The sequence below is a fragment of the Phasianus colchicus genome, chromosome 4 (genome assembly GCF_987193195.1).
Source record: "Phasianus colchicus chromosome 4, bPhaCol1.hap1.1, whole genome shotgun sequence".
NCBI lineage: Eukaryota > Metazoa > Chordata > Aves > Galliformes > Phasianidae > Phasianus > Phasianus colchicus.
The window spans coordinates 70,931,504-70,947,517 of record NC_143439.1 but is presented as its reverse complement, the minus strand read 5'-3'; the positions used below and the strand labels follow the sequence as shown (position 1 = coordinate 70,947,517).

Here is a 16,014-nt window from a genome sequence, read left to right as displayed (position 1 = left end):
TTCCCCTTTTATTTTCTGTACTCTTGAAAAACAAAACTGGAAACATAAAAAAAAAAAGGGGGTGGGAGGCTCAGGGTCCGTCCTTTCATCTCCCCTTCTCAGCGCCTGCACAAGGTTCCTTCCCGCGGAGCACACGGGGTGGGATGATGGGATGGAGCCGTTCAACCTCACGTGCACCGGGCAGCCCCGCTCCGCCTGGCTGCTGGGTGCTACATTTCCCAAGTCATTACCAGCGAGTGAAAATTTCCAGCTTTTTAACTGAAATGCATTAGCTGAGCACACAGTACTAATGGGACGCAGGGCGCGTCATTAGGCGGCTCGCCGCCAAGCTGGGGATGCTGAATGGAAAACCAGCTTTGGTGGCCACCCGTCTCTCTGTGCCTTGTGTGTGGGGTTCTGTCCCTCTGTCCTTCCTCCCACCTCTGCTGTGCCCACGCTGCTCGTCCCGGAGTAAATCTTGAAGGTCTCTTCCAACCCGTGCCATTCTACCATTCTATCATCCTGTGGTTCTACGTTTCTATGATTCTACGATTCCATGTTTCTATGATTCCACAATTCCATCAATTCCATGTGTTATCTACAATTCTACAATTCTGCAATATTCTGATTGTACAGATCAATGTTTCTATGATTCTACAATTCTATGATTCTGTGATTCTGTGATTCTGCAGTTTGATGATTCCATTATTCAAGGATTCCATGATTCAAGGATGATTCTATGATTCAGTGATTGTACATTTCTAGGATTCTACAATTCCATAATTCCACGATTGTATGATTCCATAATTCCATGATTTCATGATTCAGTGTTTATATGATTCAATGATTTTATGTGATCTAGTGATTCTATGATTCAACCATTCTAGGATTCTATGATTCTCCAACGCAATGATTCAATGATTCAATGATTCAATGATTCCATGATTCAGCAATTCAATGATTCCGTGATTCCACTATTCTATGATTTCATAATTCCATGATTCAATTATTCAATGATCCCACGATTCAATGTGGGATTCAATGTGATTCAATGATTAAACAATTCAACGATTCAGCAATTCAACTATTCTGTGATTCAATGATTCTATGGCTCCATGATTCTATGATTCCATGATTCCACGATTCAATGATTCAATGATTCCATGAATCAATCATTCTACGATTCAACAATTCAGTGATTGAATGATTCTATAATTCATTGATTCTATGATTCAGTGACTCCACAGTTCCACGCTTCCATGGTTCTATGATTGAACAGTTCTATGTTCCAATTCTATAAGAACTTAACACCCAGAGCACCCCTCGCATCTCTTCCCATGGGAAACAACGTGGGTTATGGTGACTTATTAAAAAGAGAAAAAAGCAATTGGCCAGAAAAACTCCTGTCTAAGCATGTTTTAACCTACAAACTCTTTGCAACCCAAAGCCAAACTCAAGCCAGGAGCTGTGAATCCTTTGCACCATTTTCTCGGTGATGGGCTTTTCGGGGAGAAGCTTCAATGCTTGCCCAGCTTTGAACGTGTGATTTCAATTAAGCACGGAGTTAAATGCCGACAGGGTCGGGGCTGTGTGTTTGGATAAGGAGCAATAAAGCAGCAGCTGTATTTATTCACTTATTTTGAAGCTGCCGTGGAAGGCAGGATGCTAAAAGGGAGGAAAAAGTGTTTGAAAGGCAAAGCTGAGGGACTCCTTTGTGTCCTGCAGGCATCCTGCTCCCAAAGGCTCCATAACCAACAGCAGGGTGCTGCCTCGCCGGGGGGAGTGATGTCGGCTCTGTCCCAAAATTTCCATTTCCCTCAAAATGCTCCAATTGCTTAACATATAGAGATGCCCCTTTATAAAAGGAACTTCAAAGTGTGTGAGAACGGCACGGATCCCCAATTTAAGGCAGGATTTGCTTGGTACAGACAGCCCGCCCTGCACGCACAGATGCTTAATGCTGGATTATTAAGCCATGGGGGATTCTTGTTTTGTGTTTATTAACCCAAATGCTCTGTGCTGGGAATTTCTCTGTGTTTGCTTACAATGGAGTTAGTTTATAGTGTGAATGTTGTGCTTGCAGAGATATGTGCAGGGATATTTGTGCACACAGGGCTGCATATCCCCAGTGCTGTTTGCTGGGCACACTCACACATCGGCCGTGAGTCCGTGCCAGCTGCACTTCTCCTTTGGGGGATCAGTTGGAACAGATATGGGTGTCAGTGGGGGGAAGGAGTGGGTGTTGGTGTGGGTGTCCATGGGGAAAGATGTGGGTGTCCATGTGGGTGTCAGTGGAGGTGTTGGTGTGGAAGGAGGGGTGTCCATAGGAACACGGGTGGGGAAAGAGGGGTGTTGGGATGGGTTTTGGTAGGGAGGAAGCTGATGATTGTCCATGGGGGAGTTGGTTTAGAAAGAGAGGTGCCCCTAGGGGTGCTGTTTCAGGAGGAGTGTTGGGGGTGTTATTTTGGAAGGCACCAGGGGTGTACCTTCGGTCGGAGGGGTGATCCTGGAGTATTACTTTAGAGGGAGGTGTTCTGTGGGCTCTTGTTTCAATGGGAGGACTGTCCCTGGGGTGTAGTTTCGGAAGGAGGGCTGTCCGTTCGGAAGGAGGGCTTTCAGGGACTGTTGTTTCGGAAGGAGGGGTTTGGGGGAGGTGTTGTCTCGCTGTCGCCGCGGGCCGGCAGGTGTTGGGCAGCCCCCCGCCCCCTCTTTGCATAGCAGCTCGCCCCTTCCTTCTCCCCATATAAAGCCCCCGGATCGGTCGGAGGCACCCAGCCGGCCATGCCTCCCCCAAAGACCCCTTTCCACATCGACGCTCTCCTCGCCGAACCCCCACGGCCCGGTCCCGCAGCCCCCGGCCCGCCGCCCCCCATCCCTCTCCCCATGCCGGGGCCGGGAGCCTGGAGCTGGGGCTGCCGCTGGGGAGGAGGTGAGCGCCGGGCTCGGGGTGCGGGGCTGCGGGGTGGTGGGAGAGCCCCGCGGTTTGGAACGGACGGGCTGACCGAAAATGTGCTTCCCTCTCCCCCCTTTCCTCCCCTCCCCTTGAAATTAAGTCTCTTTAGCATTCGGAGCAAAACTCGCAGCTCAGCACAGCTTCGGTCTGGTCTGAGAGCTGCAATATTCAGATCAAAAATATTTGCTACTCTTGATCTTTTCTTTTTCTTTCTTTCTTTCTTTCTTTCTTTTTTTTTTTTTGAGCTACATAGTACAACTACTTAATGTCTTACTTCCTTTAACAGCCAGCATCTGTATGGCTGCATGTTACTCTGTGTACTATATTGAATATAAAGATAGGAAAATACATGTCTCTATCCACAAAGTATGTCACATTAGTAATTGCACTTACTATTATCCAAGTATCAAAACAGGGAAAAAAAGTGTGACTGGTAAAATGATCTGAGAGCTGAAAATAGTTGAAGTGCAATTAGGGTTGTTAAGCTGTCAGGTCTCCAGCCCACAAATCGTTAAACACGTGCAGAACCTACACCTTAATTAATGAAATGAAGCAGGTCACGGTGCCTGCTTGTGTCTGACAGCGTAGCACTGCTCTTAGGCTGAGGCCAGTTGGTCCTGTGACAGTTGTTTGTTAATGAGCTAATTATTGTTATCATCAGGTCACAACTAGATAGAGGGCTGTGCTAGAGACAAAGAGCAGATCCAAAGTAACTCCTGCACAAAAGGAACGGGTTGGGCCATTCAATCCCATGCAGGGACCAGGAAGGGAGATGCTGGCCTTCCTAAGGAGCTGAGGCTGAAGGGGACTTTGGGAACATCTGTCCTGCAGGATGCTGCCAGCTTCAGCATCGGTGCTGGCTGAGCGTGGGCAGAGTTTCCCCAGCCTTTGGATACCAGTGATGAGGGACTTCCTGAAAGTGGGGATGGTGGTTTTTTGCACTCAACAACTCTTGATGGGTGTTATTACTGTTATTCTGTGGAGATGGGAGGTTAAACCCTGCTCACTAGTGCTGACTTCGGGTTGGGCTGCATGTCTAAGACTGTTGTAGGTGGTACCTGTCATAGAAGCACAGAATTATCTGCATTGGAAAACACCTTCACTATCTCCAAGCCCAGCCATTAACCTGACCTACCAAGTCCTTCACTAAACCACGTCCCTTCGTGCCACAAAGGGACATCCCTGCTTTCTTCCTCCCACCCCCTTACAGTTGTAGAGTAGCTGCATTTGGATTTCAGCCACAGCTCATGCAAGCTGGACTTGACACTTCAGCAAGGCTGGAGGAATGGCCTCAACCACTGAGACCCCTTAAAATCCCTGCTTGTTGCATGCAGGTCTGGAGATGTCTCACTGCACAGGTGCCGACCCGCTGGGCCCTGCTGTGCCATGGAGGTCTGGAGGGCCCTGCAAAATGAAGAGGGTCCGCACAGTCTTCAAACCAGAGCAGCTGGAGCGGCTGGAGCAAGAGTTCCTCAAGCAGCAGTACATGGTGGGCACAGAGCGAGTGGACCTGGCTGCAACACTGCGTCTCACAGAGACCCAGGTAAGGGATCGGGGAGCTGGGCATGGCTGCAATGAGCTGGGATCCGGGGTCAGTTGGTGGGGATTCCTCCTTCGTGAAGCAGGAACTGATGCAGAGTGACCTGCTGCGAGATAACATTGGAGAACATTGCAAGATAAGTTTAGATTTATGAATAATAACACTTTAAATTTATGAAGTAGAACAAAAAGCATTTGGGAGCACAAACCTGCTTGCATTGGAGTTCAAGCTGAGTTGGACTGATTTAGATTAAGATGTTCTGGAGGCACTTTGTGCAGTATGGATCCTTGCATGATGCAGGATCTGATTTTTTCCTCCTTCTCCCTCTCTGTTTCTGCTAGGTGAAAGTCTGGTTCCAGAACCGGAGGATCAAATGGAGGAAGCAGAGCATGGAGCAGAAGAAAGCAAAGCTGTCACAGTTTGGGGTGATACAGCCCACCTCTGCTGGCCCCACAGATGTCAAGGAGCATGAGCAGGACACAGTGGACGTTGAGCTTTGAGCAGCTGATGGGATGCAGCTGCCACTGTTGTTTTTGCAGCCTGCCTGATGGAGGTATTGGGGATGCAGGCACATCTGTGCTCGCTTGGTCCAAGCTAGACTTCTTGCTCTGAGAGTGTTGAACTACAGAACTAAAATGCCACTGGGTGGGAAGAAGCATCCAAGTGTAGAAACCCCCTATTTGGTAACCAGTGCTGTAACTCTTGGGCTTGATGGTGCCACTGTCGTGGCAAAGCATGTGATTTCATTTGCTATCACGGTGCTAGGAAGCACAGTTTCCAATAGAGAGGCTGGGGTGACAGTCAGTCCATGTCTCTGACAGCTGTGAGCATGGCAGCATCTGAACATGGAGTCACTCCTGTTGCAGGTACTGTGTGCTTCTATGAGGGAGAGCTGTGTTTTATGAGAGATTTGGGAGGAGATTTGGCTCTGATTGTTTCTTCTGGTCATCTTGATTCCCATGTTGGATGCTGAGATCACAACAACAACAAAAAAAGTGGAAACTGAAAAGTCCTTTGCTCCCACCTGCATCATTCTTATCATTATTGTATTTATTTTCGTATATTATTCATGCAATGCGATAAACAGGGTCTGACTCTGCCCCTGGAGCAGCAGTGCCCCTCCTCCTATCCTGTGCCTTGCTGTCTTCCTGCCTTTCTTTTGCCTTTCAGAGCCCAGTGTGTTTTTGCCTTACTTCACCATGGTGTCCACAGGGAACAAGGGGCTGCTGAGGCTCTCAGAGGTGCAGAGACCAGGGCTGTTATAAACCAGCAGCTCTCCAACACCTCTGCTGTGTCAGACGGCCCCCTGCCCTCATCCAGATGTGCTGGTCCTGGCCCAGATGGCGGCTGCTCCCTTCTCTCCTCGTTATACACTGCAGTGCTGTGGGAAGCAGCACCTGGAGAGCTTGGCGAGCACATTTGCAACCACACACTGCAGCTTGCTGTCGTATTCCTGGTGGGTGGGAGGGCTCCGAGGGGTCAGGACTGAGTATTCACGTTTCTCTGTGTTTTAGTAATTCCTAGGGGCTGATGTGCACAGCAGCAGCAGCTTTTGGCCACGCAGCCAGTGCTCAGGCTGTCACCTCATCCCAGGGCACCAGGCGCAACATCCCATGAGCTCAGGATAATTCATCACGCCACAGAATCACAGAATCATAGAATGGCCTGGGTTGAAAAGGACCACAATGATCACATATTTTCAATCCCCCTGCTATGTGCAGGGTCACCAACCAGCAGACCAGGCTGCCCAGAACCACATCCAGCCTGGCCTTGAATGCCTGCAGGGATGGGGCATCCACAACCTCCTTGGGCAACCTGTTCCAGTGCATCACCAGCCTCTGAGTGAAAAACTGTGTATTGCTTTCCTCTAGTGTTAGAGAGAAAAGAAATAACATGTTTTTCTTTTCTCCTTGCCAAGCGTTGCTTTTTTATTTGCTTTACTTCTTAAGAAAGAAAGAAAGAGTGTGTTTAAGAGGGAAGATGAGATTGGGAGAGGGCAGCAGAGCTTGGCATCCCCGAGTGCCACATTTCCATGGCCCTGGAGCATCCCAGGGACAGTGCCATTCCCTGGGCAGCCTTCACCAGTGTCTGACCGCTGGTGAAGTATAACACGAATACATCTTTTGCCCGTTTCTTGCAGAATTCGCCCTATATTTATAGCAAGAAATGCCACAAGGTGTTACGGCAGGCAGAAAGGTTTGGGTCACGGCTTAAGCAGATGCTCCACGCTGCACCTTTGCATCAAAACCTTACAAAAAGAGGATGCACTGTGGTTTTATTGCAGTTTCCTGCTATTATGTGTGTAAGTGGTGAAAATAGAGATAAAAAGGACCACGGATCGCCACGGCTGCAGGACGGAGGGGATGGCCCGGCAAAGCAGCGCTCCCTATAGGGGCCCGCAGGAAAAAAAAAGAACAAACCACCACGATTTGTTTTTAAATCGTGCCGGCAGTGACACCTAGTGACTCCAAAACACCTGAAAACACCCCAAAATTATACATCCCTCCTTCCCATACCCAGACAGATCTGGGATGAAGGCAAGCAAGCGTGAATGAGAGAGCGATGCGATGCTGCTAAACGCGGCGTTTGCGTGGATTTTAGGCGTTTGCGGGGGAATAGCGAGGCGCGTGTTAATGTGCTGGGGGGAATTTTTAAATTATTTTTGTGGAAAATAAAGGCAGTTTGCGGAGGTGCCCAAGGGGTGAGGGAGCTAAGATGGCCGCCCGCCCTGTGGGCTGAGGGGTGGCGGGAGCGGACCCCGGGAGCTGTGTGGGGAGGGGCGGCCATCTTCCAGCCGGGCACCGGCGGGAGAGAGGGAGAAAGAGGAAAAGGAGGAGGAGAAGGAGGAGGAGGAGGAGGAGGAGGAGGAGGAAGAAGCAGCACTGCCCGCCCCCGTGGGTCAGAGCGTGGAAGTCGCCGCCCGAAGATGGCCGCCGCGGCGGGGGACGCGCGCGGAGCGGCGCTGGGAGCCCGGCCGGGGCTCGGGGCTGCGGCCGCAGCCGAAGCGCGGTTCATCAGCAGCGCTAAGGTGAGCCGCGCCCGCCGCGACTGCGGGGCGAGCTCCGTTTAACCCTTCCCCTTAACGCCGGGTTTGTTCCCCTTGGCAGGGGAAGGGGCTGTTCGCCACTCGGAGCATCCGCAAAGGGGAGGCGGTGTTCGTGGAGAAGCCGGTGGTTTCGTCGCAGTTCCTCTGGAACGCGCTGTACAACTACCGAGGTGAGCCGCCGCCGGGCTGCGTGCTGTGGGTTGGGGTGGCATGGCTTGGCTTGGCTTGGCTTGGGCTCCGCTGCTGCTTCCACAGAGTCGCCCAAGAGGGTTGGAAGAGAGCTCCAACCTCCCCCAAGCCAACATCTGTGCTCGCTGAGCCCTCACGACCACAACCCCACGGTTCTGGAGCAGCTCCAGGGACACCCGTTCCTTTGGGTGCCACTGCCTGACTGATTTCCTGATGTCCGACCCTCCCCTGGTGCTGCTGAAGGCCATCAGCTCTTGTCTTGTTGCTGTTGCTGACCCCCACCTCGCTCCAGCCTCCTTCAGGCAGCCATCAGGTTTCCCCTGAGCCTCCTCTACACTCAGCCATCCCATCCCCTCAGCCTCTGCCCACAAGATCTGTGCTCCAGATCCTTCACACCTTCGTTGCCCTTCACTGGACACCGTTAAGAAGCTGGAAGAGCAGGCACAGATTAAAGGAGGCCGCCAACCAAACCATCCTGCTGGAAAAAATACATATATATACACTGGGGATGTAAGGACCACAGTTTTTGAGTGGTGTGGGTGCTAATCTACATGATCAACCGTTGGCACAGGCTGCCCAGGGAGGTGGTGGAGTCACCATCCCTGGAGATTATCAAGAACCGTGGAGATGTGGCATTGAGGGGCATGGTGAGGGTTGGACTTGGTGATCTGAGAGATCTTTTCCGATCTTCATGAGTCTGTGGAACCTGCAGGGTTGCTGGTGTTCTTCAGTAGTGTAAAAGTGGAAACCGGTCAAGGTTTAAAACTTTTTTTTGGTGTGTGTGGCTTAAGCTGTTCCACTGGGCTCTTGCTTTTGGGTCTTGGATTGAAGAATCACAGAATGGCCGGGGTTGGAAGGGACCTCAAGGATCATGAATCTCCAAACCCCTGCCACAGGCAGAAGAAGGGGATAGAGAGATAGACCTGGAGAGAAGAAATGCAAAAGAGGGGTTGGATGTAAGCTGGGCCTTGTCCTACCTAGACCATGCTGTCTGCAGGTCAGCAAAAGGAGGACACTTGTTGCATGTATCATGCGGCCCTTAAAGACAAGGCTGTGGGGGTGCTTGTCATGTGTCATAGGGCCCTTAAACACGTGTCTCACTGGGGCATCTGGTTGTGTTTTCTGCTCGCAGCCTGTGATCACTGCCTGCGGGCTTTGGAGACAGCAGAGGAGAATGCCCAGCGACTGCTGGGGAGGAGCTCTCTGGTGCTGCCTCACCCAGAGCAGTGCAGCATCCGCAAAGACCTGCACCAGCAGTGTCCTCGCTGCCAGGTATGGGGCTGTTGGGGGGGACTGTGATATTCCGGGGGTCATTGACTCCTTTATAGCATCTGGGCAGGCCTTTGGTGTGACTTTCTGCCCCATAATGTGACTGCTTTTTCCTTCTGCTAAAGAGCTGGGGCTTGGCTGGGCCCAGAAGCCCTTTTCCTGCTGCCGTAGCCAATGCTGGGTGCTGTGCCTCTTGCTCTAGGTGACATACTGCAGTGCTGAGTGCAGGCAGGCTGCTTTGGAGCAGTACCACCAAGTCCTCTGCCTTGGTCCGTCTCGTGATGACCCCACGCACCCCCTCAACAAGCTGCAGGAGGCATGGAGGTAGGGGATCAACCCACCTGTTGCTTACAGGCTGAGGTGGTGGCTGTCCCAGGCTGGGTGACACTGGCTTGGGACCAGGCTGAGGGCCATCGTTGCTTTGCATCTCTGCATGAGGGATGTGGAGGCTGTGGGATACTGCTCTGCTCTGCAGCCCTGACAGGATTTGTGTAGGCTGTGGCGGGGCTTTGACTTGGGGCTGAGCAGTTCTTATTTGTCACCCATTAAAGGGCTACCAAGCACTATGCTGCTTGCCACTCACTACTGCAGCTTTGTAGTGTCTGCACATCTTCAGCCTTTCAGAGATCTGCCATCTCCAACCTAGGATCTGCCAAGCAGCACTCTTGTAGATACAGGAATTGCTGTCCCTGCTTGCAAATGCTAAATTGGCACGGAGGGGTGAATTGACATCTCTGCCTCAAAGCTGATCACAAGCCCCAGTTCTTCTTGCAGTCTTGGGCTTTGTGTGGGACCATTAGTATTCTTAGGACTGTAGTTTGGCAGAATAGTGGGGAGTTATTGTATGCTCTGAGCAGCCAAGTGGGTGCCAGCTTCTTGCCCCCAGCAGCATTGCGTCTTCATGCAGCGGTGCTGGGCTGGCTGATTTGCTGTGACAGATGAGCGCAGGCCTGCCCACAGGGATGGCAGCTGCTCCTGCCTCCCTCCAGCTTTTTATTTCCATACCAGCACTGATATCATCGCTCTCCTTTTTTATTCTCCAGAAACATGCATTATCCACCAGAGACTTCCAGCATCATGCTGATGGCCCGGATGGTTGCCACTGTCAAACAGGTAGGTTTGCAGTTTGGGTCAGCAGCTGCCAGCGTGTGGTTGCCTTTTCCTTTTGTGGCTGTTATTCTTAAGGACTGATCTCTTCTCGAGTGTCTGGCAGAGCAATTTCCTGCTTGAATAGATGTCAACATCTCATGATCCCTGGCCATAGAGACAGCAGGCAGCAGAGGATGCATCTATGCCCTGAGCCAAGCAGATCATTTTTCCATACCAAATTAATTAGACAGAACTGAACCTTTCCTTTGGCTCCGTTTTTTTTTTTTTTTTTTTTGGCCTGGCAATCTCAATGTTTACTTCCAATAAGCTACTACTGTGCAACTGCTTCTGATGGTTCTTGATGGCAGACTGACTATGTCTGAGCTCAGTGGTACTCATCCTCTCCTTCCTCTCTCTCCTAGCTGGAGAAGAAAGAGGTGTTGGTGCAGTACATTTGCTTGATTCCTGTTTCAGGCTAAAGACAAGGACTGGTGGATCAAGGCCTTTTCCCAGTTCTGCAGTAAGACAGCGAATGAAGAGGAGGAGATTGCACACAAGCTACTGGGGGACAAATTTAAGGTAAGAGCTTTGGGCATGTTGGATACTTGGAATCCCTGAACCTGCCCTCTTCTTGCCAGCAGCCCCAGCTGGGATGGGAGACAATGGAAATCCCAAGCACAGTGGGGATACAGAGCCCTGCTTGGAGCCAGCTCAGCTGATAGAGAGGAAATGGGCTGCTGAGAGGGCTTTGGAGTTGCAGTTCTACAGCAAAACATGCTGTTCCTTCCTGTTGTGGGGATGCTTCAGCTATGGAAACGGGACAGGGTGTTGGTTAGCTGCTGAGTGTCACCTCAGAAGGTGGATTTTGCTGCTAAAATGGGTGGATTTTCACTGCTCAAAGGGCAGCAGCCCCCAGCCTTGCAGAGAAGGACCAGGAGTCTGACTTCTGAGTCTCCTGCCCTGTGCTGGGCTTGGCTATCAGCCTGGGTCTGAATCCCAGCAATGTCTGTACACCCTGATGGTGTTGATGTGTTTTGCCAGGGCCAGCTGGAGCTGCTGCGTTTGCTCTTCACTGAAGCCCTTTACGATGAACAACTCAGCAGGGTGAGTTGAGCCAGGAGAAGTGGGACCTTCTTTTGGGTGCCAGTCCTTTTGGGTTATGTCTGCCCTTAAGGCCAGGGCTTTCCTGGGATTCTGCCCATTTCTTGCTTCCCCTGAAGCTCCCTGTGGGGTTTGAGGTGCATGCAGACTGGAGTTCTGCTGCAGATTGGCCTGAGCTCGGCTGTTTTCTGATCTCCCTTCTGCAGTGGTTCACTCCAGAAGGCTTTCGATCTCTCTTTGCTCTCGTTGGGACCAATGGCCAAGGCATAGGAACCAGGTAATGGGGCTTTCTGGGTGTTCCTTACAGGGCAGAAAAGATGAAGTGTGGAGGGTGTGTACAGCCTGCAAATCTGCATTGGTCTAGGTAATGGCTGGGCTCAAACATGGGAAGTGGGGCTGGAGAGGCAAACATAAAAGCAGTCTTTTATTTCAACCCTTTGGCATCCATCTGACAGACCTTGGCCACTTGAAGCCCCTGAGTTTAACCCTTAGATCCCCTGTGTGAGCTCCCACTGTGTACTGGCAGCACAGTGGGGCTGTAATGGTGTCGTTTACTTCCCTGTAGCTCTCTGAGCCAGTGGGTGCATGCTTGTGATGCACTAGATCTCCCCATGCTGCAACGAGAGGAGCTGGACGCCTTCATTGACCAGCTCTACAAGGACATTGAGAAGGGTAAGGCTCTGCTGTGGCTGTAGGTAGCATCAGGCAGCTGGAAGGGCTTATCTGAGAGATCCTGTCCATAAAAATACCATTTATAGCCAGTGTTCAAAGACTTGTAGCATTTGTTTGGATGAGTACAGGGACAGGCCAGGGAGTGTGCGCTTGAACAAGGAGTGCAAATCTTCGTGCCCTCCAGTGGGAAGGGAAAGGTGCATTGGAAACGACCCTCCAGCACACAGACCCCAGAGCAGCACTGTCTGTGTTCAGCGCTGATGACTCTTAATACATGAGCTGAATGCCTGGTAAAGCCAGAAAAACTTATGCACAACTTTAACCCTCACCCTTCTCTGTTCTGCAGAATCTGGAGAGTTCCTCAACTGTGAGGGGTCAGGTCTCTACATGCTCCAGAGCTGCTGTAAGTAACACAAGGACTGAGAGGAGAGCTAGTTGTGAGGAGGGAGTTGTGCTGTGCTAGACACACTCACCTCTAGGCACTGGAACAAGTTGCCCAGGGAGGTGGTGGATGCCTTGTCCTTGGAGACATTCAAGGTCAGGCTAGACCGAGTTCTGAGCACCTGATGGAGCAGCAGATGTTCCTGTTCATTGCAGGGAGTTGGACTAGATGGCTTTTAAGGGTCCCTTCCAACCTGAACGATTCCTAATAGGCTCTGGCAAAGTGGGTTTATGCTTCCCCTCAGCGGGCAGGATGGGATTGGTGAGTTGGATGGGATTGCTGCTGTCCTGGGGCCTGGTGGCTCTCTCATTGTTTCCTGGCATCTTGCCTATCCTTGGAATGGTCAGTCCTAGCTTGAATAGTCTCAGATGTAATGTGGGCTCCAGGAACATCATGTGCAATTAGTGGAGAGACAACCTCCTGCCTTGTCTGTGCGTAATGGAGCTGAATGAGCCATTAAAGCAAGGGAGGAGCCTTTCTTATCTGGGCTGTTAGAATGTGAGAAAGGTTGACCCAGCACTCAGAGCTGCCTTCTGTCACTCCAAAGTGTTTTCAGCACAGTGGGGTCTGGTCACTGGCTGCTGTGAGAGCTGGGAAGTGAGGGAGCAGTGCTACTCTGTGCACCCTTCTTTGGGCACACAGAGGCATGGGATGGTGCTGGGCACCCCAAGGATTGATCCAAGACCACCTTGTCTCCCTGAGTGTTGTTTTATTTTTGTTTGGACAGCCCTGACCCTGCACCTTGTTCTGCAGGAGACCTGGGACTCTGTAGTGTGAGTGGAGAGTGCAATGCTGGTGCCCCTACTGCAGATGGTTGGCTGAGCATTGTGCTGCCATATCCTTAGCCAGACCATGGCCCTGCCAGCTGGAGGTGCTGGCTCGTGCATGCCCCTGTCCACCAATAGCCAAAAGAGCAGAGTTAGGCCACTGACATTTAGCAGCTTTACCCTCTCTTCCTTTTAGGTAACCACAGCTGCATCCCCAATGCTGAGACATCCTTCCCAGACAACAACTTCCTTTTGCATCTGACTGCTCTGGAGGACATCGAAGCAGGAGAGGTGAGACTGGGATGCAGATCAACCTGAGGTGACATCATACCTTAGCAGTCCCCATGTCCCCTTCTTTCCCCACAGCCCAATGTCTTCTGCCTCTTGCATTATTTTTGCCTGGCTGTGGTAGATTCACACCTTATTCTGTGTGGGAGTTACCAGACCCAGTTGGCTTTCAGGGGGACCAGTACAAACTGCTGCTTTGGGCTCATAGGAAGAAGCTCTCAGCCTGGTCTGTTTCTCTTTGTTCACAGGAAATCTGTATCAGTTATTTAGACTGCTGTCAGAGGGAGCGGAGCAGACACAGCCGCAACAAGATACTCAGGTATGGAGTGTAGGTATACTCAGGTATAGGAGCTGTTTGGAGAGATATGGGGGTAACACACACATCTCCAGTCACAACCTGGACTCTCTGTTAGGGCCCTGCCATGCAGCTGTGAGCTGGCTGGTGTGCAAGCTGGTGTGCTTTTGGCAGTCTGTATGTGTAGCTTTGCCTGTGTTATTATCAGACTTATCTCTGAGCAAGGCTGGGGTTCCATGGTGTCTTCTTATCATAGAATCATAGACTCGCCTGGGTTGAAAAGGACCACAGTGCTCAGTTTCAACCCCCCTGCTATATGCAGGGTCACCAACCAGCAGACCAGGCTGCCCACAGACACATCCAGCCTGACCTTGAATGCCTCCAGGGATGGGGCATCCACAACCTCCTTGGGCAACCTGTTCCAGTGCATCACCACCCTCTGTGAAAAACTTCCTCCTAATATCTAACGTGCACCTCCCTTGTCTCAGTTTAAAACCATTCCCCCTTGTCCTATCACTACCCATCCTCATAAACAGCTGTTCCCCCTCCTGTTCATATGCTCCCTTCGTGGGCTGCAGCTCATTTGGTCCTCTCTTTTGATTTGGCAAACCCTTGCTGTCTTCACCACCTTCCTTTTCCATCTCCATCCTTCTGCTAATGATCATCATGCTGGTATCCAGTCGCACCAGCAGGGTGGGGAACACCCCCCACCCCTTCAAATCAGACAACTTCCACCTCATCTGAGCATCATCAAGTCTGAGTTGTGCCTGTCTCAACTACCTTACACTTCTTCCTGACCCTCTTTCCAGGGAGAACTACTTGTTTACCTGCTCGTGTCCAAAGTGCCTCGCACAAGCTGATGACCCCGATGTGACATCGGACGAAGAGGAGGAGGCTGAAGGGGAGACGGATGATGCTGAGCTGGAGGATGAGATGACTGATGTTTGATCTTGGCCTTGGGCGAGAGTAAAGGGATGGGATGGGACCGGGGAGGTCCTCCCAGAGGCAGCAGCTTTAATACTAGAAACAGGGTTGTGTTGTGGGGTTGGGTGGGAGGCTGTGTGCCGGCAGAGGTCTGGCAGAGTGGGGCAGCAGGGGGAGCTGGAGGCAGGCCCTGCTTCCACCTGCCCTTGTGCTCTGTGTGTGTGTGCGTGCGTGCGTGTGTGTGTTTACCAGCCCATCCATTTCTCCCTTGTGAGGTTTTGAGCCAGCAGCCCCCCTGCCATATCCCAGACCCCAGGGGGCCAGCTGGTGCTTGTAGGGGAAGCTGAAGGAGGGCAGGGCCCTGGGCTGGGGTAGGGGATGTGGTAGTGGTTCATGGTGTGGCCACCTCCGAGGCTCCTCCTGTGTCAGTGCTGGCCATGGGTGTGGAGGAGCATGTCCTTTCCTACACTGCAGGGATGAGGGGAATATGTGTGTGTACGTGTGTTTGTGCACGAGGGGTACTATTTAATGTCTATATTAGCACTATCTACACACCAAGGAGCTGGGGTCCTTATATATACTTCATTCCATGCCTTGACTTGGTGAGCAGCAAGCGAGGGTCAGAATGATTTTGCAGGTGGGACAGAGATGCCTCAGGGGTGGCTCAGATGCCAGAATCTAGCAGGGAGAGAGGGGCTGACCCTGGTAGGGATCTCCATCCTGCCTCAACTTTATCCTTGATATAATGCAAAGCCCCATGCAGTGATTGCTGGGCTGTTTGGGGAGGGGAAAGTGCCACACTGCTAGCACAAACCCGACACAGACTATCACGTTGCATAAGCAAAGCCACCTCCAAATCCCAAAAACTTTTGGGTTTTGCAGAGTGAACTCCCCAGCTTGGGCTACACTGGGAGAACTCGTACGAGTGGCAGCTGTTGTGCTTCCACATGTGAAGCAGTTTGTCTGTCCACAGCACCCAGCATGAAGATGTCACTGGCAGCCAAGTGTCGCCCACCTTGCACTGCCAGCAACTGATGCTGTGAGCAGCTCTGGGGTATGCAGTGCTCAGCTGGAGGGAGAAGACAGCTCCAAATGACAGACTGGCAGCAGGCTGGGGAAGCACCCAGGGTATTTTTTTTTTTCCCATCTTGGGTTTTGGGGAGCTGCTTTTCTGCCACATTTCACTCGGGCCTGTGGGGTTTGAATTGTGGGAATGAAGGTGATGCTGTGGATGGGCACCTCTGACATGACCATCACTGCCAGCCCTGCACCCCGCTGCTTGTCCCCAGCCTCAGGTGTCCCAGGGCCACGTGCCCTTCAGTGTTCGTAATAAACCGAGACTGGTGAGAACTGGGGCTGTGTTGTTTGTAATGTAAAATGGATGGTGGTGAATGCAGAGAGGGAATGGGGGCTGGTCTTGGTAGTGGGATGGAGGAACAAGGGCAGAAATGTCCCCAAGG

The 16,014-nt window shown here is 51.6% G+C and overlaps 2 protein-coding genes across 3 annotated transcripts; both read left to right on the top strand.

Annotated features, from left to right (window-relative positions):
- On the top strand, window positions 1-6,779 carry LOC116225657 (homeobox protein not2-like). The gene is made up of 3 exons (XM_031588127.2): window positions 1-2,908; window positions 4,267-4,475; window positions 4,814-6,779. Exons 1-3 carry the CDS (start codon window positions 2,761-2,763, stop codon window positions 4,970-4,972), a joined length of 516 nt encoding a protein of 171 aa, XP_031443987.2. The 5' UTR covers window positions 1-2,760; the 3' UTR covers window positions 4,973-6,779.
- A 142-nt stretch (window positions 6,780-6,921) lies between these two features.
- On the top strand, window positions 6,922-15,904 carry SMYD5 (SMYD family member 5). 2 transcript variants are annotated; one of them, XM_031588129.2, is made up of 13 exons: window positions 6,922-7,500; window positions 7,580-7,688; window positions 8,840-8,979; window positions 9,179-9,300; window positions 10,020-10,089; window positions 10,540-10,644; window positions 11,107-11,169; window positions 11,373-11,443; window positions 11,732-11,838; window positions 12,185-12,241; window positions 13,244-13,338; window positions 13,584-13,654; window positions 14,440-15,904. In XM_031588129.2, exons 1-13 carry the CDS (start codon window positions 7,024-7,026, stop codon window positions 14,576-14,578), a joined length of 1,626 nt encoding a protein of 541 aa, XP_031443989.2. In that variant the 5' UTR covers window positions 6,922-7,023; the 3' UTR covers window positions 14,579-15,904. The 2 variants fall into 2 exon arrangements, with proteins under 2 accessions (XP_031443989.2, XP_089996046.1); XM_090139920.1 differs by lacking the exons at window positions 13,244-13,338; window positions 13,584-13,654; window positions 14,440-15,904 and adding an exon at window positions 12,436-13,237.
- Window positions 15,905-16,014: the final 110 nt, after the last annotated feature.

Excerpts from the sequence above, each read along its gene's own strand:
- LOC116225657 (XM_031588127.2), top strand. The coding sequence starts at position 2,761 with ATGCCTCCCCCAAAGACCCCTTTCCACATCGACGCTCTCCTCGCCGAA. Across the intron at positions 2,909-4,266 it reads GGGCTGCCGCTGGGGAGGAG|GTCTGGAGATGTCTCACTGC; the intron begins GTGAGCGCCGGG and ends TGTTGCATGCAG. Across the intron at positions 4,476-4,813 it reads TGCGTCTCACAGAGACCCAG|GTGAAAGTCTGGTTCCAGAA; the intron begins GTAAGGGATCGG and ends TGTTTCTGCTAG.
- SMYD5 (XM_031588129.2), top strand. The coding sequence starts at position 7,024 with ATGAGAGAGCGATGCGATGCTGCTAAACGCGGCGTTTGCGTGGATTTT. Across the intron at positions 11,839-12,184 it reads CTACAAGGACATTGAGAAGG|AATCTGGAGAGTTCCTCAAC; the intron begins GTAAGGCTCTGC and ends TCTGTTCTGCAG. Across the intron at positions 13,339-13,583 it reads AGGACATCGAAGCAGGAGAG|GAAATCTGTATCAGTTATTT; the intron begins GTGAGACTGGGA and ends CTTTGTTCACAG.